Here is a 20,113-nt window from a genome sequence, read left to right on the forward strand (position 1 = left end):
ACATGTTTTCTGAGATTATATGTGTTTGAATACAAAGAGTGGGGTGGGAAGGAGAGAGAGAAAATAGCTTTTGCTACATACCTAGGCACAGTTTTAAGCACTTTCACAAGAACTAACTTTTTTAAACCTGACAATCCAATAGGGTGAAAGCCGGGTGGGTAAAAGCTCAGAATTGAGCCAGACTGCATAGTTTCAAATACTCCCATTTTACAAGTATTAAGTAGGTAAGTAGTAGGTACATCACTAGGAGAGTAAGTAGAGAAATTTGGATTAAAATCCAGGCTGACTCTAAGTAGCTTTGGCTTTAGTATGTCCCTTCAGGCAGTTCAAAATTTTTTGGCTGCCAGGGAGAGGTCTTGGATTTACTTATCCCATCACTATTTGAACTTTCCATGACTGATCTTAGTCCCTCCCTGGGAGTGGCTGATCTTTATAAAAGACAAATCTAACTCTCTACTTAGAATATTTCAATTCTTTTAGCGTAACACCCAGTTTAATAGTTCTATATCTAATTTACATTATTTTCAAAGGCTGCCTAATTTGTATTTTTTTCCGTTTTTGTCCATGGTTTACTTCGGCGGGACCGAGTCTTTAATGTCAGTATTCTCAACCTTCAGCCAGCACTTCGCCTCGCACTCAGTATGCACTCAGTAAATACTTGCTCAAAGTATGAATGAACCAAAGAACCGCGGAACACATACGCGGAGCCGGGTCGGCCTGGGAGTTCCAAAGTTCGGGAGGGGACAAGAGGCGGGCAGTGGCTGTCACATGATAAGGCGGAGCAAATCCCATGTGCTCCGCGGCGCCGGGCGCTGCTCCGCCCTCTGCGCCGGTCACGTGGGGCCGCCGGCTGCGCCTGCGGAGAAGCGGTGGCCGCCGAGCGGGATCCGTGCGGGGAGCCGGAAATGGTTGTGGACTACGTCTGTGCGGCTGCGTGGGGCTCGGCCGCGCGGACTGAAGGAGACTGAAGGTAAAGCCGCCATGTCCGGGCCCGACCCGGCCCCCCCACCCCCTCCCCCCGCATCCGCCGCCATCCGGGCCGGGACCGGCTACCCTGCGCCGCCGCCCCAGCGCCCTGGCCCCGCGGCCCAAGCCCGGGCCCCGGCCCGCCAGGGCCCGATCCCCGGCCCACGTGTGCCCGGCCTGCCTCGGCCTGGCTGCTGGGTGGGGGTGGGGGAGCGCGGGGCCGGAATATGCGGTCCCCGCAGGCCGGGAGGGCGCCGGGTTCCCCGGCTGCTAAGTGCCACCTCGGCCCGACCCGAGGAGGCCCCGCGGGCGCAGGCACCGCGGCTCCCGACCCGCCGCCCCCTCCCCCCTTTGCGGCCCGGCCGCCGGGAAGTGACACGTTGTTCTTTGGCACTGGCCGGCGCTGCGCAGGGAGGGCGCAGGGGAGGGAGGCGGCGGCGGCGGGCAGGGAGGAGCCCCCGGCCCCGCCCGCCCTCCGGGCCGACCCTCACTTGCTTCAAACCGGCTCTTCTTCGGCCGCCGCCCGCCTGGCCTTTTACGGCCCGACTGCCGCCTTTCCTTGCCTCCACTGCCGGGCGGCGGCAGGCCTCGCCTCTGGCCCCGCGTGGGTGCTTCCGCTGCTACCCACGGCAGGCGTGCCTCGTGTGCCCCTGGGCCAGGCCCCGAACCCGGTGTCCCCTGGTGGGGGGTGGGGACACCACGGCCGAAGCTGCTAGCTCCGTTTGTGATCCGGGAGCCTGGTGCCAGCGAGACCTGGAATTTCCGGTCTGGTTGGTCTTGGGCCCCGCGGAGCCAGGTTGATACCCCTCACCTCCCAACCCCAGGCCCTCGGATGCCCAGAACCTGTAGGCCGCACCGTGGATTTGTTCTTAACCGAGGGGGTGAGTGAAGGGCTGTTTCAGCAGATCGGGGGGTGGTTGGAGGTGGTGAGGGTTTGACAGGGTGTTGGTGGGGACATAAGCTGGGTCTTTAATGTTCCTTTACCCCCTTGGCGCCTCCCGGCCTCATTGTGGGACCCAGCCCTTGCTTTAACCCCTCCCCCACTCCATTTGCCTTAAGTTTGTGTCCCTTTCCTCTTCTGAGCCCCACTCTTTCCCAACAGGTGCTGGGGGGACCCTGATGTGGCACCAAATGAAATGAACAAAGCTCCACAGCCCACAGGCCCCCCACCTGCCCCATCCCCTGGACTCCCACAGGTAATTAGGAAGGAATTAACAGGGACTGGGGTGGGGGTTGGGGAGACCAGGCAGCCGGGTCAGGAACAGGTTCCAACCTCTGGATTTTCCCACCCCCTTCTGTGTCAGGGCAAAGTGCAGCTTCCTGCTGCCAAATTGAGACAGGGCCCCCAGGCTGTTCCCAGGGGCTGTCATGGGGAGGGCATATGTGGACTGCTGAGGCTCTTGCCACAGATCTGCTCCCCTTCACCAGCTTGAGTTTCTGCACCACCTGGGTTTCCCCTCTTGCTGAAATCTGGTCTCCCCCCTTCAGCCAGCGTTTCCCCCGGGGCAGACAGCACCGGTGGTGTTCAGTACGCCTCAAGCGACACAAATGAACACGCCTTCTCAGCCCCGCCAGGTGAGGGGCTGTGGGGAGGGGAGTAGGGGGCCTGGGTGGGAGCCATGTAAAGCTTAGGCCAGTTTGGGCCTAGGATGGAAACTCTGGAGGCCCGGTACCTGCCCCGGTTTCCTGACAGTTGCTATGTGTTCTTTTATGCGGCTCTGCACTTTGTACTGTTGATTACTCACGGTGGCTGGCCCCTTGGGGAGTATGTTGTTGGTGGGGATGGCATTGCTAGGGGTTCTGGTGCCTTGAGAACTGGGGGCAGCGCTTTGGGCTCTGCTGCCAACTCCTGCTTCCCTATTTCCTCCTTTTACTAGGAGGTCTCCATTGCTCTGTTCCTCATCCCTTCTTTCTCTTTGGACTGTGGGAAGAGAAACATTCCAGCTGGTTCTTACCTTTCTCTATTCCTAAATTCTTCCTCACTAAATGGGAGAGGATTCTTGTCCTGCCTCTTTCATTTTTTTTCCCCTTCATCACCTTGGGGATAATTCTCTTCTTTCCTGTCCCCATGTGCTCTCAGGGAGGATTCAGGTCTCTGCAGGTAATACCCCTTTGCTAATCCTGGACTCTTTCCTGGTCTCACCCTTACCCTCCTCCCTAGTCAGGGGCTAGACACAGGGACTGGGGTCCCTCAGGGTGGGGACTTGTTGGCTGTCCATGTCCTCAGTCTGAGGCTGACCAGTGCATGTTAGGGGCTAAATCTTGCATAGCGCATATCTGGGAACTGAGAAACTTGCATGTTAGCAGTTAGCTCCTCAGTACCTTAGGATGGTGCAGTGCATGCTGGGGAGTATGCTGCTGAAAAAGGCTTTACTTAGGCATGATGCATCTGGGTGTTAGGAAGCCTCTGCTGAAGGATAGCGTGGAGGAGGTGACATGAGTATGCATGGCAGGGAGGGAGTAAATATACCGAGTGCAAAGTGTGTACCTGAGTTTGGAGGGCACACGTGAGTTCAAGAGGCCACTTAACCATCAGTTGGTCAAGTGAGTCTTGGCAGTGTTGGTCCCATGTTCCAAAGCCCCTGGTACTTCTCTCCAGACTAGAGACATAGTGGAATGGCCATTTTGCTGTCCACTTCCTCCCCTGCCCAGTGCCAACTGCCTTCCTCCCTCCTGACAGCACTTCTACCCTAGCCGGGCCCAGCCCCCGAGCAGTGCAGCCTCCCGAGTGCAGAGTGCAGCCCCTGCCCGCCCTGGCCCAGCTGCCCATGTCTACCCTGCTGGATCCCAAGTAATGATGATCCCTTCCCAGATCTCCTACCCAGCCTCCCAGGGGGCCTACTACATCCCTGGACAGGTGAGGCTGGAGGCTTGGGTGCTGAAGCCACACAACCTTGTCCCCGCTCCCCCACCTCCCCCCACCCTGATCCTCCAGTCCCATCTCTCCTCTAGAGGTGGGACTTTCTTCTGGTCATTGCCCAGAGTTGGCTTGTCCTGTCTTGCCCTGCATTCTCTTTGTAGTCTGATGTGGTATTCATAGCTCCCTCAACTCCTTCTCTCCCCTCCTTATCCCCCTTCCCCTCCATCAGGGCCGTTCCACATATGTTGTCCCGACACAGCAGTATCCTGTGCAGCCGGGAGCCCCAAGCTTCTACCCAGGTGCAAGCCCTACAGAGTTTGGGACCTACGGTAAGCGGGGTCTGAAGTCGGAGAGTGAGTCCCAGGGAGCATTTAAACTTGCCTAATTTCTAGGACCCTTCCGAGGCCTGTCTCTTGCTCTAAAAGTGATAGTGGTAGTCAGGATTGGTGCTAACATGTAACTGGTATTGGGGGGTGGTGGCGAGAGGATTTTACACTATTGTTGAGAGTTGTAGAGTCCTCCCTACGTCAAGGAATATAGTTCAGGTGCTAGTTTGAGGACCTGTCAGTAAATATTCCCTGACACTTGTTCCATGGTTGGGGGGAGCCCATGTAACATGGATTTGGGAGGTTTCTGTAGCTGTTTTTCATTTATATTCTAGGAAAGGATTAGTCTGTTCTTTATGGCAGTGGTTTCCAAAATTTTTTGACCATCAGGAAAAATTTTGAGTATGTACTTCTAATACATGTATGTTTTTGTTTGTTATACGTATGCATAATTTAAACAAATAACACTTAATGTTGCTTGTCAAAAACAAGTGGAGGTTATGGATGATATTAAAGAATGTATCCCATTTTGGAGACCATTGCTTTAAGGAATTTTCCTCATCCTGGGCCTGGTTCATAATGTTACCTTTTGTTTCCTTGCCCCTTAGCAGAGGGCTGGAGACTGGAATTGGACTCAGGTTGAATGGAACAGGGTTGGCAAATCTGTTTTTATCATTCCCAGCCAAAGACCTGATTCTGTTTCAGGTTAAGTAGTTGCTGCTCTCTCAGAGTGTATGTGTGTGTTTGCTGGGGGTGGGATGCACCCATGTTACCTTATGGGGTAGCAGAGGAACAGACATAGTAGCTGGTGTGTGGTGGGGAAGGAGTGCCTGCCTACAAGGGGTGTGTGTGTCAGTGTTAGGAATTCTTGTAAACGCAGTTCAGACTGGTTCCCCAGCTTTGACAGACACCTAATTCCCTTGGGGAGGAGGGTGGGGCAGGGTAAGGGGCCGGCTGTGGGTGATGAGAGGTTCTCCAGGGGCTGGGAGGCATTTGTGCTCAAGCAGGCATTTGTATGTGGTTGGGCCCTGACCCTGCCACTATTCTCCTTTCCTTGTCCCCCCCTCCCCCAAGCTGGCGCTTACTACCCAGCCCAGGGTGTGCAGCAGTTTCCCACTGGTGTAGCTCCCCCACCTGTTTTGATGAACCAGCCACCCCAGATTGCTCCCAAGAGGGAGCGGAAGACGGTGAGTAGCAGCAAGGGGTTGTAGGACATCTGGGAAAGCAAGGATCAAGGTCAGGCACTTTGTGGGTCAGGGAGCAGGAAGTTGAGGGAGATCTTCACCTGAGAGTAGGCAGAGAATGGGGATGTGTGAAATGCTCAGGTTCTTCGTAAGGTACTATGATTTCAGTATAGAAGAAGCTCACTAGAAGATTGAAGTGTCTGGTAGGGAAATTCTTGAGAGACCTGGGTTCTCTGTCCATAACATCTAAGTTTGGTTTTGGGTTTCTGGTGGCTTGCCTTGAAAATGGTTTGTTTTCTGTGTCCCCACCCCCCAGTCCTGGAAGCTCTTGAGGCCTCCGCCTCTGCTCAGTCCTCAAGCCCTGGGCGTGGTGCCCAGAATAGGGTGCCAGGGCTGGGGAAGCCGCTGAGTCACCCTGGCTCCACCCACTGGATCTGGGCCCTGCCCCCAGAGATCAGGCAGACTAGCCACAAGTGAGCCGGATGGGTGCTAGATGGGGGTCCTGGGCCCCCAGGCATGCAGCCACTTCTTGGGGACTGGTGGGGCAGGGATAAGGGAGGGAGGGGCATTGTGATGTACGTATCTGCTCTGTGAGGTCAAGAGTGTCTTAGGGGTAGGGGCCAGGGCAGAGACTACAAGAGCAGCCGGATGGGTTGACAGGAGAACTCACAGGGTTTCTGGCACCCACCCACCTGCTTCCCGGTGGGGGGCTGGGGGGTTGGCTTGGAGTCTTAGGAGCGGGGCAGGGTGGAGAGGTGGGCTGCTCCTGTTTCCCACTTAGCCCGTAGCTTTTTTTCCCCAGATCCGAATTCGAGACCCAAACCAAGGAGGGAAGGATATCACGGAGGAGATCATGTCTGGGGCCCGCACTGCCTCCACACCCACACCTCCCCAGGTACTGTCTGTCCTTTGAGTGATGCCCTGACTGGGATGGCTGTTCTTCCCTGTATTCCCAGGTCCCTTGATCTTTTTCCTCAACTAAGGGACTTATTTCCCTGCTTTCCTGGATTTCTAGGCAGCTAAAGTAGAAATGGCTGTAGCAGGGTTGTGGGACTCTTCAGGGCAAACTTGGTAACCCTTTGTGTCCTGCAGACGGGAGGCGGTCTGGAGCCTCAGGCTAATGGGGAGACACCCCAGGTTGCTGTCGTCGTCCGGCCAGGTAAGTAAGCAGGTGGGGCACGGCTTTTAAGGGGAAAAGGAGTGTGGCCGTTGAAAATGTCAGAGAAGAATGACTTAGGTCTCAAGTAGCAGTATTTAAGGGCAGATGGATTTTGAGTGGGAATGAAAAAGACCTAGGGGGAGAAGATTGGTATGTGTAGGAGGGGCTATTAGGTTGGGAATGCTTGGCTGGGAGGAGGAACAACAATCACGGGGAAGGACTTGCCTCTAATTACCTGTTCTTCCTATGGTGCAGATGACCGGTCGCAGGGAGCAATCATTGGGGAGCGGCCAGGGCTGCCTGGCCCAGAGCACAGCCCTTCAGAATCCCAGCCTTCATCACCTTCTCCAACCCCATCACCACCCCCAGTCTTGGAACCGGGGTCTGAGCCTAATCTCGCAGTCCTCTCTGTTCCTGGGGACACAATGACAACAGGGATGATACAGACGTCTGTAGAAGAATCAACCCCCACGCCCCCTGAAAGTGGGGAGCCGTGTTGCCTCTCTCCAGAACCCACTCCCCTTGCTGAACCCATATTGGAAGTAGAAGTGACGCTGAGCAAACCAGTTCCAGAATCTGAGTTCTCTTCCAGTCCTCTCCAGGTTCCCAGCCCCCTGGCATCTCACAAGGTGGAAATTCTTCCTGAGCCTAATGGCACAGTCCCATCTGAGAATTTGGAACCAGAGGTGGAGTCAAGCCCAGAGCTTGCCCCTCTCCCTCCTCCAGCTTGTCCCTCTGAATCCCCCATGCCTATTGCTCCAACTGCCCAACCTGAGGAACTACTCAACGGAGCCCCTTCACCACCAGCTGTGGACTTAAGCCCAGTCAGTGAACCAGAGGAACAGGCCAAGGAGGCTATAGTGTCGGTGACTCCCCCCACTGTCCTTTCTGCTACCCCAGCTGTGGCTCCTCCAGTGGCTTCCCCTGCTCAGGAGGAGGACATGGAGGAGGAGGAAGAAGAGGAAGAGGAAGGAGAAGCTGAGGGTGAGAAGGGAGGAGAGGAACCTCTCCCCCCAGAGAGCACCCCTGTCCCAGCCCACCTATCCCAGAATTCGGAGGTGGCAGTAGCCACCCAAGGTAAGGTGCTGCTGGTTGGTGGAGGTGGGGCAGGCTGGGTGTGCTTTTCAAAAAAGGAAACTTTTTTGATGGGTGACCTCTTGGGCCATTGTGTCTGGGTCATAGAAGCCCTGTAATGGAACTCTCAAGGGCTAGATTGAGGAATTATAAGTTGAGAGAGGATGTGACAAAAAAAGCGAATATTGTACAGTGGCTTCTTTTTATTTTTCCCAGAGGTTGGGGTACTCCTTAAGTTATTCTCACTCCTCCCCCCCAAATAGTGGCAGTGTCTGTGCCAAAGAGGAGACGGAAAATTAAGGAGCTCAATAAGAAGGAGGCTGTAGGAGACCTTCTAGATGCCTTCAAGGAGGTAAGGGAGCAGAACGTGGAGGGAGCAGGGCAGAGTGTGGGTGTGGAACAGTGGAGACAGTGCAACCAAAACGGAATGTGCAATGGTTCCAGGCGAACCCAGGGGTACCAGAGGTGGAAAATCAGCCTCCTGCAGGCTGCAATCCCAGCCCAGAGCCTGAGGGCAGCAGTGTGCCCCTGCGGTCTGAGGAAGGAGAGGAGACCTGGGACTCAAAGGAAGACAAGATTCAAAATGCAGAGAATATCCAGCCAGGGGAACAGAAGTATGAATATAAGTCAGGTATGTGGAAAGAAAGGGTGAGAAGGGTTGAGTATGCTTGTCAGGACCCAGGAGAGAGCAGTGTGATTGCTTCATCCTGTCTTCCTTGCAGATCAGTGGAAGCCTCTAAACCTTGAGGAGAAAAAGCGTTATGACCGAGAGTTCCTGCTTGGCTTTCAGTTCATCTTTGCCAGTATGCAGAAGCCTGAGGGATTGCCCCACATCAGTGATGTGGTGTTGGATAAGGTTGGTAGGCCTGAGGGAGAGAGTATGTTTATGCTGGTTGGTTGACTGAGGAGGAGCCAGAGGTCCTGAAAGAGTGGTCAGTAGCTAGCCCTATCCTGTTTCTGATACCTTCTCTGTCTTTTTCACAGGCCAATAAAACACCATTGCGACCGCTGGACCCCTCTAGACTTCAGGGCATAAATTGTGGCCCAGACTTCACTCCGTCTTTTGCCAACCTTGGCCGACCAGCCCTTAGCAACCGTGGGCCCCCGAGGGGTGGGCCAGGTGGGGAGCTGCCCCGAGGGCCGGTGAGTGGGTCTGGCAAGGGATGTGCTGGGGGTGTTGGCCCCTGTATCTCATTGAGGGCTGGGGAGAAGTCTGCCCTGGAGATGTGGGCGATGGTGGTAGTTGTGCTGACTAATTCCCTGTCTTTTGTCCCCGCTCCTTGCTTAGCAGGCTGGCCTGGGACCCCGGCGATCTCAGCAGGGCCCCCGAAAGGAACCACGCAAGATCATTGCCACAGTGTCAATGACCGAAGATATAAAGCTGAACAAAGCAGAAAAGGCCTGGAAACCCAGTAGCAAGCGGACGGCGGCTGATAAGGACCGAGGAGAAGAGGATGCTGATGGCAGCAAAACCCAGGTACCTGCAAGTTGTGCCTTGGTCTCCAGTTCTCTTCAGGGTCTGCCCTCTGAGCCAGCCTTGACCTCTGCTTCTGGCCATTCTCATCACTAGCACCTATCCGAGTCCCCACGGCCCTCTCCTCCGCCTCCTGGCAGCCCCTGAACACGTCACTGGATTCTATGTCTTGTCTGTTCCCTCTCTCCTCCAGGACCTGTTCCGCAGGGTGCGCTCCATCTTGAATAAGCTGACACCCCAGATGTTCCAGCAGCTGATGAAGCAGGTGACGCAGCTAGCCATTGATACCGAGGAACGTCTCAAAGGGGTCATTGACCTCATCTTCGAGAAGGCCATTTCAGAACCCAACTTCTCCGTGGCCTATGCCAACATGTGCCGCTGCCTCATGGCGGTTAGTTTCCACTATTCTCTAAGCTTTGTGGTCTAGTTCTCACTTCTCTTCCTAAGCCTCTGAGTCCAGCTTCTTGGTTCTCCTCTATCCTGTGCTGGTGGTGGCAGCCAGAAGGAGGCAGAGCTGGGCCAGAGGTCTTCAGGGATCACGTAGTTGAAGACTTTTGGAGGGTTTTCCTTGCCCTGCCCTCGACTGGTCTGAATGTGATGTTCTCTTTGACGTACAGCTGAAAGTGCCCACTACAGAAAAGCCAACAGTGACTGTGAACTTCCGAAAACTGTTGTTAAATCGATGTCAGAAGGAGTTTGAAAAAGACAAAGATGATGATGAGGTTTTTGAGAAGAAGCAAAAAGAGATGGATGAAGCTGCTACGGTGAGAGAAACTCCACTCCCAGTTCCACTACTTCACCCAGTCGCTCCTCAGCTGCAGGAGTGGGAGTGGGGATAGTGGTATTTGGGGGGTTCTCTGCCTTAGAATGTGAGTGCTTGGTGCTAGGTTTAGGAATCCAGGTAGTGGAGGGAAGGTTTTAACTGAGTGGCTGGTGTCTTTTTGACGTGACCCCTGTCCTATGACCGGCAGGCAGAGGAACGGGGACGCCTGAAAGAAGAGCTGGAAGAGGCTCGAGACATAGCCCGGCGGCGCTCGTTAGGGAATATCAAGTTTATCGGGGAGTTGTTCAAATTGAAGATGTTAACAGAGGCAATCATGCATGACTGTGTGGTTAAACTACTTAAGAACCATGATGAAGAGTCCCTTGAATGCCTTTGCCGTCTGCTCACCACCATTGGCAAAGACCTGGACTTTGAGAAGGCCAAGGTAGGGGTCCCGGGGTATGGGTGAGGCCAGGCTGAAGCATGTGGGGTCTGCCGCACACTGACCAGCACCCTTCCCGGCTGTTGTATCGGCATGGCACTGTGTGCCCCTGAGCTGCAGTGGTGGGGCTGAAAGCCTGAGGAGGGGCGGGGTCTGTAGCTGCAGGTGACCTTGATCCCTTTGCTTCTTGCTAGCCCCGGATGGATCAGTATTTCAACCAGATGGAAAAAATCATTAAGGAAAAGAAGACTTCATCCCGGATCCGCTTTATGCTGCAGGATGTGCTGGATCTGCGAAAGGTGTGTGTTCCCTCTTGCCCGCTGTCAGTCTGCTGCCTCTGACCCCACAGCCCCCATTTCCTGACACTGGTCTGGTCTTCTCTGATGTAATTACCCTGTGACTGGCCTATCCCACAGAGCAACTGGGTGCCACGCCGTGGGGACCAGGGGCCCAAGACAATTGACCAAATCCACAAGGAAGCTGAGATGGAGGAGCATCGGGAGCACATAAAAGTGCAGCAGCTAATGGCCAAGGGCAGCGACAAGCGTCGGGGTGGCCCTCCAGGCCCACCCATCAGTGAGTTTGAGGCTGGGACTGAGGGGGGACAGTGTGAGGGGTTGTGCTTTCCCCTGATGACTTCTTATTAGTGCCACGTGTCTGGGCCACTGAGACCCCGTGATGGAACTGAGGATCTGAGGAAGGAAGGCTGGTGGCAGCTCCCCGGAACAGGGTTGCTGGGACTTAGTTATCATTCCAGCATGCTTTCCTTGTTGTTCCAGGCCGTGGCCTTCCACTTGTGGATGATGGTGGCTGGAACACAGTACCCATCAGCAAGGGCAGCCGCCCTATTGACACTTCTCGACTCACTAAGATCACAAAGGTAGGGGTGTATATGTTGGAAGGGGTGTTGGTCAGTGATGGGAGAATAAAAGAGTGGTCAGACGGGCCTTAAGCATATGCTTGGATCTTAGTCCCCTGGCTTTCTGAAGTTGGGAAGGTGACAACTTGAGTTTTCCCCCTTAGACCAACTAGTTAGATTACTGGGCAGGACTGTCGTCTCTAGGGAGTGAATTCACATTGGTCTGAACCAGTGAATAGCACCCTGACATGCATACCCAATCCAGCCATTCCCTGCTTCTATATACCCACAAACTACAATTGAGAGTTTTCTACATTTTTTTAATGGTTAGAGGAAAAAAGTGATACTTTGTGACAAGAATTTTTATAAAATGTAAATTTCAGTGTCTATAAGGTTTTGGCACAGAACCACAGTCCTACCTTGTAAGTGCTGTCTGTGACTGCTCCTGTGCTACAGTGGCAGAGTCAACTAGTTGAAACTGTATGGTCTACGTAAGGCCTGAAATATTTACTGGTCTAGGCCGCTTGTGGCTCTGTGTGGTGGGGGCTGGCTGGGGGCTTTGACTGGATCAGACCCATGACTCTCCACTCCCTTTCCATCCTCAGCCTGGCTCCATTGATTCTAATAACCAGCTGTTTGCACCTGGAGGCCGATTGAGCTGGGGCAAGGGTAGCAGTGGAGGCTCAGGAGCCAAGCCCTCCGATGCAGGTATGGAGGCTACTGTCACTGTCAAGAGCTGGGTGGTTTTTCAGCTCTTGAGGTCAGAGCCTTGTCTGTACGGGAGGCTTTGACTGCAGAGTGGTTAGATCATACAGGTGGTGTGTACTCGGGACTAGGGACTGAACTACCTTCGTGCCAGAACTAGGACCAGGTGTCTTTAATCTGAGTTTTCTGCTTCCCCAGCATCAGAAGCTGCTCGTCCAGCTACTAGTACCTTGAATCGCTTCTCAGCCCTTCAACAAGCAGTACCAACAGAAAGCACAGACAACAGACGAGTGGTGCAGAGGTGAGGTTTCCTCGGTGTCTCTGTTCATCACACTGGGAGTGCTCATTGGGTTTTGGCTGCTAACACAGGAATTCTTAACACCTGTAATGCTCAGAGCTCCTGACTGAGTTGGGGTGTATTCCTGCTGCCACGAACAAGGCCAGACAGTTGCTCAGCGTATTTGACAGTTAAAACAGTAGCGCACCTGGGCAGTACAGGTGAGAGATGATGTCCCTGTCTGTCTTCCAGGAGTAGCTTGAGCCGGGAACGAGGTGAGAAAGCTGGGGACCGGGGAGACCGCCTAGAGCGGAGTGAACGGGGAGGTGACCGTGGTGACCGGCTTGATCGCGCCCGGACACCCGCCACCAAGCGGAGCTTCAGCAAGGAAGTGGAGGAACGGAGTAGAGAGCGGCCCTCTCAGCCTGATGGACTACGCAAGGCAGCTAGCCTCACGGAGGATCGGGACCGCGGGCGGGAAGCTGGTAAGGGGCCGGGGGAGGGGAAGAGAAGAGTGTGGGCTGGTTTGGGACCAACCAGTCCCGAGACAGTGTCTTCAGGGCTTCAGACTGTTTGCTAGGAAGACTGGAATTGATGAATCTGTGATATGTTTTTCTCCGCTCAGTGAAACGAGAAGCTGCCCTCCCCCCGGTGAGTCCCCCGAAGGCTGCACTCTCTGAAGAGGAGCTGGAGAAGAAATCCAGGGCCATCATTGAGGAGTACCTCCATCTCAATGACATGAAGGTAAGCCATGAGAGCGGTCTGAGTGAGGGATGACAAGGTGGATGGCCTGTGCTGACAGGCAGGGGTGGAGGGTCTGAGCCACACATGACTGGCCTCCCTTCTGTGCTCTGCACCCCTGCAGGAGGCAGTGCAGTGCGTGCAGGAGCTGGCTTCGCCCTCCCTGCTCTTTATCTTTGTACGGCACGGCATCGAGTCCACGCTGGAGCGCAGCGCCATCACGCGGGAGCACATGGGCCGGCTGCTGCACCAGCTGCTCTGTGCCGGGCACCTCTCCACTGCTCAGTACTACCAAGGGTATGACTGGCCTCTGCAGGCCTCCCGTTCTTACCTTCTCATACCTTTCTCTCCTTCATAGGACCCGTGAACCTTGAATAAGAGTGTAGGCTCCTCAGCCATTCTGGTCAACATAAGTTTTGGCATAGTTGGGGGTGAGCTCTAAGGAGAAGGTGGCCTTAGTGTGAGATAGGGCTTCCCTGATAGTTCAGTTGGTAAAGAATCCACCTGCAATGCAGGAGACCCCAGTTTGATTCCTGGGTTGGGAAGATCTGCTGGAGAAAGGGATAGGCTACCCACTCCAGTATTCTTGGGTTTACCTTGTGGCTCAACTGGTAAAGAATCTGCCTGCAAAGCGGGAGACCTGGGTTCAGTCCCTGGGTTGGGAAGATCCCCTGGAGAAGGGAAAGGCTACCCACTTCAGGATTCTGGCCTGGAGAATTCCATGGACTGTATAGTCCATGGGGTCACAAAGAGTCGGACACGCCTGAGCGACTTTCACTTAGTGTGAGGTAATTGCCCCGTGTTTAGGAAATGTTCCTGAGGAGGGTCCTGCAGTTGTTGATCCTTTTAGCGATGCCTTTGTTGCCCCAAAAGGAGGGCAACAAAGGAGTGCAGGCTTGTCTTAGAAGGTCCTGACTTTGAATTCCCTATGCAGGCTATATGAAATTCTAGAGTTGGCTGAAGACATGGAAATTGACATCCCTCATGTGTGGCTCTACCTAGCAGAATTGATAACGCCCATTCTGCAGGAAGGTGGGGTGCCAATGGGGGAGCTGTTCAGGTAAGCCCCCTCTGGTGGAATTCAGGGGAGGTAAAGATAGGAGGGAGAGAGAAAGGAGGCGTGGCAGGTCAGAACCCTGGATTTAGGAACCGATGGGCTAGTATGTTGAGAGTGTGTGGGAGGCTAGTTTAACAATGAATGTTTATCTTATAGGGAAATAACAAAACCTCTGAGACCCCTGGGCAAGGCTGCTTCCCTGTTGCTGGAGATCCTGGGGCTCCTGTGCAAAAGCATGGTGAGTGAGCCTTTCAGAGGTGGTTTGTTTAGGACGTCTCTTCCCACCATGTGGTTTGGTTGCTTGTGGTGACCCTGAAGCCTCATGGTCCTTTGGCAGGATGGTGGTGCTGGGTTGGTACCTGGGAGGGAAAATGGTGAGGCTGGCACTCTTGCTCAGGCCAGTTCCTATAGTAGGTTCTGGCCAACGCTGGAGGAGAATGAGAAATTTAAGGCCCTCTGGAGAAGGAGATGGCCATCCATTCCAGTATTCTTGCCTGGAAAATCCCATGGACAGAGGAGCCTGGCAGCTACAGTATGGGGTGGCAAAGAGTTGGACAGGACTGAGCAACTGAGCACAAGGTCCTAGGCCTTTGATTGATGAGTTAATTCATTCAGCTAGCCTCTTTTAGAACATTGACCACATACTGGGCAAAGTACTGTGAAATTGCAAAGGGGTGTCTGGTAATGTTCACGACAGAAACTGCTTTATTAAAGTTAACTGACTAGCAAATACAAAGGTGAAATGACTGGAAGGGCAAGTTGTCTGTGGTACTTAGTGGTGGTGAGATGTCGGGAAATACAGTTTTAAGAGAGTTCAGCTCTGGAACATGGAGGAGTGAGTCTTGAATCAGAGAGAAATTGTCCTTTCATATTCTTTTAGGTAAAAATGTATACCAGATAGTTTCTAAGAAGTATAGAATAATAATTCAAAAGAAAAAACATATTGATCTAGTAGTATTTCATTGACTCCAAGGTGCCATGGATTTTGTGACATTTATGCACTGCTAAGAAAGAAAAAACTTACGGTCTTATTTTAAAAATGTATGTCAGCTGTGAGACAACTCGATTTTAATGGTGTTAAGAGGGACGTTTTTAAAGTCCATGAAGTACTTTTGTCAAGAGTTGATGACGTCATCCTGAATATGTTGTTGTAAAACTGTGATGGCTTCAGAATCTGTTGCCCCTTAGAGAAAATGAACTCAAAAGACTGCCGTTTTCTGATTTGCGTTGGGGTTACATCTGCTTCTAATTTTTCTGGACTTGGGAGCTGAATACTTGTTAGAGGTTGTTCTCTCCCATAAGCTTTGTTACTTGCAATAATGAAAAACTAAGCTATTTTAGAAAGAAACGTAGATGTATGTGGAAGGCTTGGATGAGGTATTTTGATTTGGTTGTTTACCTTTTGTGGTCCAGTAATTCTTTGAGAGTCCTGTGACCTAGTTGACCTTTTCCTAGAGGCTCTCAGGCCATCTCCTGAGTCTCATAGCACTGTGGTAGGTAACTTCTCGTGACTTTGGATGGTCATTTGACTGATGTCTGTGCTCGGTACTAGACTGTAGCCATGAACGCACTGTTCTCATTCAGTATCTTAGCATCCTGAGCTGCTTGCAAAGTGTTTGGTGAGATTACAGTATGCATTTGTTAGATGATATTTGTGAAGCTGTTAGATTCTTAGAATGAGAGTTGTCTAATGAGTTGGTCTAATGTTTTCCAGGGTCCTAAAAAGGTGGGGACGCTGTGGCGAGAGGCTGGACTCAGCTGGAAGGAATTTCTGCCTGAAGGCCAGGATGTCAGTGCCTTTGTCGCTGCGCAGGTTTGTGACTAGACTTGGGTGGACTCTAGCACTTGGGGCCAGCCAGTCCTCTTCTTTTCTGTTATCTCATGTGATGCGTTTACCTCCCGACTGTGGGCCTTTCTGCTTGCAGAAGGTGGAGTATACCCTGGGAGAGGAGTTAGAAGCCCCAGGCCAGAGGTTGCTCTCCTTTGAGGAGCTGCGCAGGCAGCTGGAGAAGCTGCTGCAGGAGGGCAGCAGTAACCAGCGGGTGTTTGACTGGATAGAGGTATGTTTCTCCTTGAGACTGGCGTGGACACAGCGAGTGAGAGAAGGTGGGGCTTGGTGGGGGCAACAAAAATGGAGCCTTCCAGGCATAATTTAGAACTTTTGAGCCATTTGTTTCTCTTTCTCCTGCACAGGCCAACCTGAACGAGCAGCAGGTGACATCCAACACATTAGTTCGAGCCCTTATGACAACTGTCTGCTATTCTGCAATTATCTGTAAGAGGAGCCAGGGTTAGGGGTGGGTGGTTTTGGTCTTTACCTCTGGTTTTGGACCAGGCTGAGGGTGCATTATTCTACTTACCCCTGTCTTTCTCCCTATAGTTGAGTCTTCTCTCCGAGTGGATGTTGCAGTGCTGAAAGCACGAGCGAAACTGCTACAGAAATACCTATGTGACGAGCAGAAGGAGCTGCAGGCGCTCTATGCCCTCCAGGCCCTTGTAGTGACCTTAGACCAGCCCCCTAGTAAGAGCCAGGCCACGGGGATGGTGAGGGTGGGTGGGCTGGAGGAACTACCAGACCGTAGCGGGGCAGTGGTGGAAAGGGTCTCAACCGAAGAAAAGTGGGTGGTCCCTGGAGAGCAAAATATTCTCATGATTGAGTCCTTTTCTCTCCAACACTGTTTCCTTACTGACAAGTGGAAGGAGTTAGACTTGGCCTTGAAGGTTAATTGACTGCCTGTTTTGTGCTTCCCCAATGGCTCAGTAGGTAAAGAATTTGCCTAGCAATGCAGGAGACATGGGTTCGATCCCTGGGTGGGGAAGATCCCCAGGAGGAGGAAATGGCAACCACTGCAGTATTCTTGCTGGGATAATCCCACGGCCCGGAGAGTCTGGAGGGCTACAGTGTGTGGTTTCACAAAGAGACACGACTTACGTGACTGAGGATGTACTCCTGCCACGCACTGTGTGGCAGGGCATTGGGGTTGGGATATTAACAGTGATTAAGTCAAACATAGTTCCCATATGAGCATGGAGTTGGGTAAGTGTTGGAAGATGGGTCCTGCAGGATACTCTGGGAGAATTTACCTAGTCAGAGGGAATGAGTGGGAATTGACACATGGGGACTTAAATGACAAAGGGGAAAGGGAGACATATATGTATATGAACTGTATATGTAAAGAACTGTATATGTAAAGGGAGGCCTTGAGGTTGAAAACATGATACAAGGTAAAAACTTAAAGGAAGGCCAGTGTGGAAGAGCACAGCAGCCAGTTGTATGTGAGGCAAGTAGGGTGGAGAGATGGATGTGGCCAGGTCATGCAGGACTCTGTAAACCATGGGATGAGTTTGGGGCTTTAGCCTAAGGACAGGAAAATCGGCCTTTGTGGAATTTTAAGCAAGGATTTTAAAAATTCTTTTTAGTGTTTAGATCATCTTGGCCGTTAGTGGGAAGAGTGATTTGGAGTGGGGTGAATGTGGCTAGATTGGCCGGCCGATTGGGGCGTATTGGTAGTGGCTCAGCCTCTCTGGTGGAAATGGGGATGGGAGAGGGGTGGGCAGATTCAAGACACACTGGCCTGGGGATAGAAAAGAGATTGGAAGTCATACATGACTCCCAGGATGGTTTTAACAGGTGAGATGATAGTGGGGATGCCATTTACTGGGCAGTAGGGACCACTGGATCAAGTTGAGTTTGGTCATACTGAGTTTGTGGTCCTGATGGGGATGATCAGAGATGTCAGTCAGGTAGGTAGGCAGCTACCTGGGTATCTGATTTGGAGAGGAAGAGGTCAGGGCTGAAGGCCCATTTCTGGAGGCACAGGGCATATTAGGAGAGGGAAATGGTCTATAATGCTAGATGCTGCTTGAACAGATCTGAAAATTAGGGCCTCTGGTATGTGAAAACATGGAGGCTACCCTGGCAGAAAAAGTATTTGGTAAAGCAGGGGGCAGGATCTGGATTGGAAAGGACAGGGTAATACTCCCCTGAATCAGGAAGAAAATAGCAAGTGCAGACAAATTTTTTTTTTCAATACTTTTATTATTTGATTTGGCTGAGCCAAGTCTTAGTTGTAGCTTGTGGGATCTAGTTCCCTGGCCAAGGATTGAACCCAGGCTGACTTCATTGTGAGCATGGCCGTCTTAGCCTTTGGACCACCAGGGTAGTCCCTAGAAGAAATGTTTGAATTCAACTAATCTCTTGTCAAAAGACAAATCTTATTTTGTTTGGGTGTGAAGAGATAGTAGGTGTTAAAAGGAGGCTTTTAGTGTTTAGGTGGGAGAAGCTTGGGCTTATAAATATGGGGCAGAGTGGTGGATAAATTGATTGTGTAGAGTCACTGGGATACGTATACATGGGGTTTGGAAAACAAGTTTGGGATAAGTGATCAGTTGCTGCCATTGCTGAGGGATAGGGGTTGGAGGCTGTCCATAGCCTCGGTTGTGGCTTTGAGGGTGTGTGCCTGAGGAACATCCTGGCTTGGAGTTTCTCTTAGATGGCTCAGTCGGTGTTTCACTGAGGCCTCGACTCTAAATTCTATGCTGTATTCAAAAGAAATCAACTTCTCAACCTCCTTTTGCTTTTAAGAATGTATTGTTTTCTTTGGAAAGACTGGCAGTGCATGTGGGGAATGGAATAGATTATGTTCAGGGTTGTATAAGTGCTTTGGAAGGCTGACGGAAAGCTGGGGATGAGGGAGAAGCAGAGCAGAGAGGGTGCTTGAGTTGAGCCTAAAGGAATTCACTAGGAAGGTGATAAAAGGTGACAAGAGAAACAATGTTCCTGGCAAAGGATACATCACACCTAAAAGTGTCAAGGCCAGAGACGGGTGGATATATGTTCAGGAGATGGTGGAAAGTAAGAGAAAATTAGGGTCAAGTTTGTCAGAACCTGTAAAATGGGGCCGGGGTGGGGTCAGTGAATGTTCCAGGTTATACCCTTGACTTTTGTGGGAGGTACGTCTCAGCCTTTTGTGATTCCTCAAATTCAGGAGTACCAATTCTGCAGTTTTCCCCATTAAATAAATATATCATGAGTGGAGAAGCTTGAAGCTGCTGAGGTGAGGCTGGGCAGGTTTGTACGTTTTGGCCAAGTGACTCATTCTCGCCAACCAGTGTCTTAGATCATGAGATTAGTATGGTGTCAGAGACCTAGTCACTCTGGAATGGCTAGACACACAAATGTCAGCATGTTGGGTCTGGGCCTTGTTTCAACAGTGGAGCTTAGGGGTGGGATTCCTGGGCGGTGGGATGGGGTGCTTATGGACAGCATGCCTCTAACTGCTGTTCTGCCTGCTTGCAGACCTGCTTGGGATGTTCTTCGATGCGCTGTATGACGAGGATGTGGTGAAGGAGGACGCCTTCTATAGCTGGGAGAGTAGCAAGGACCCTGCTGAGCAGCAGGGCAAGGGCGTGGCCCTAAAATCTGTCACGACTTTTTTCAAGTGGCTTCGTGAGGCGGAGGAGGAGGAGTCTGACCACAACTGAGGGCGGGTGGGGCCGGGGACTTGGAGCCCCATGGACACTCGGATGGCCAAGCCAGCCGCCTGGACTGCAAGGGGGGGCGGCAGCAGCGGCGGCAGCGGCAGTGGGTGCCTGTAGTGCGATGTTGTCTGAGCTAATAAAGTGGCTGAAGAGGCAGGATGGCTTGGGGCTGCCTGGGGCCCCCCCTCCAGATGCTGCCAGGTGTCCCTCTCCTCCCCCCGGGGCACAGAGATATATTATATATAAAGTCTTGAAATTTGGTGTGTCTTGGGGGGGGCACCACCGCCTGCCCCTGGGGTCCTTTTTTATTTTCTGAAAATCACTCTTGGGACTGCCGTCCTCGCTGCTGGGGGCATATGCCCCAGCCCCTGCACCACCCCTGCTGCCTGGGCAGGGGGAAGGGGGGGCACGGTGCCTGTAATTATTAAACATGAATTCAATTACGCTCACTGCCTCTCTGCTTTATGGCCTGCTCCCTCTGGAGAAGGGGTCTGGATAGGTGGGCAGCCTCCTTTCCAGAGCTGGCACTGTAGCACAGTTCCCTCTAACTGGGCACCCCTCTTTCCTCTTCCCCTGTCTGCGATCTGGAGGGTTAGGGAGTCTTAGATGGTTGGCCCTCAAAAATGGACATGGTGGAGCTCCCTGTATATTAGAAGGGGAGAAAGGGGACATAGCCACGGGGTACTTAATGGGACACACTTGCTGGTCTTGATCTATGACAATGTGCTGCAAGACCCCTGTATGT

General features: G+C 52.5%; 1 protein-coding gene and 1 non-coding gene across 12 annotated transcripts; both read left to right on the forward strand.

The window, feature by feature from the left end:
• The first annotated feature begins 839 nt into the window (after positions 1–839).
• On the forward strand, positions 840–19,817 carry EIF4G1 (eukaryotic translation initiation factor 4 gamma 1). Of its 11 annotated transcripts, none has more exons than XM_086396916.1 (33): positions 840–970; positions 1,791–1,847; positions 2,069–2,162; positions 2,395–2,541; positions 3,647–3,823; positions 4,056–4,155; positions 5,227–5,339; positions 6,139–6,231; positions 6,429–6,495; positions 6,751–7,572; positions 7,833–7,921; positions 8,014–8,200; positions 8,292–8,425; positions 8,554–8,712; positions 8,858–9,046; positions 9,237–9,434; positions 9,661–9,807; positions 10,015–10,251; positions 10,443–10,547; positions 10,665–10,824; positions 11,028–11,128; positions 11,713–11,815; positions 12,011–12,113; positions 12,342–12,574; positions 12,715–12,833; positions 12,955–13,127; positions 13,765–13,890; positions 14,044–14,125; positions 15,602–15,700; positions 15,813–15,947; positions 16,081–16,162; positions 16,268–16,408; positions 19,187–19,817. In XM_086396916.1, the coding sequence occupies exons 4-33, from the start codon at positions 2,515–2,517 to the stop codon at positions 19,369–19,371; spliced, it is 4,686 nt and encodes a 1,561-aa protein (XP_086253042.1). In that variant the 5' UTR covers positions 840–970; positions 1,791–1,847; positions 2,069–2,162; positions 2,395–2,514; the 3' UTR covers positions 19,372–19,817. The 11 variants fall into 11 exon arrangements, with proteins under 11 accessions (XP_086253042.1, XP_086253017.1, XP_086253025.1 ...); XM_086396891.1 differs by having other exon boundaries at positions 2,455–2,541; XM_086396899.1 differs by having other exon boundaries at positions 2,455–2,541; positions 8,861–9,046.
• On the forward strand, positions 10,873–10,948 carry LOC147379654 (small nucleolar RNA SNORD66). The gene has a single exon (XR_015135412.1). It is a non-coding gene; the product is annotated as a small nucleolar RNA SNORD66 (small nucleolar RNA).
• Positions 19,818–20,113: the final 296 nt, after the last annotated feature.

This window comes from Bos grunniens, chromosome 1 (assembly GCF_055505025.1).
Source record: "Bos grunniens cultivar Pamir isolate PY7600 chromosome 1, Bosgru_T2T1.0, whole genome shotgun sequence".
NCBI classification, from domain to species: domain Eukaryota; kingdom Metazoa; phylum Chordata; class Mammalia; order Artiodactyla; family Bovidae; genus Bos; species Bos grunniens.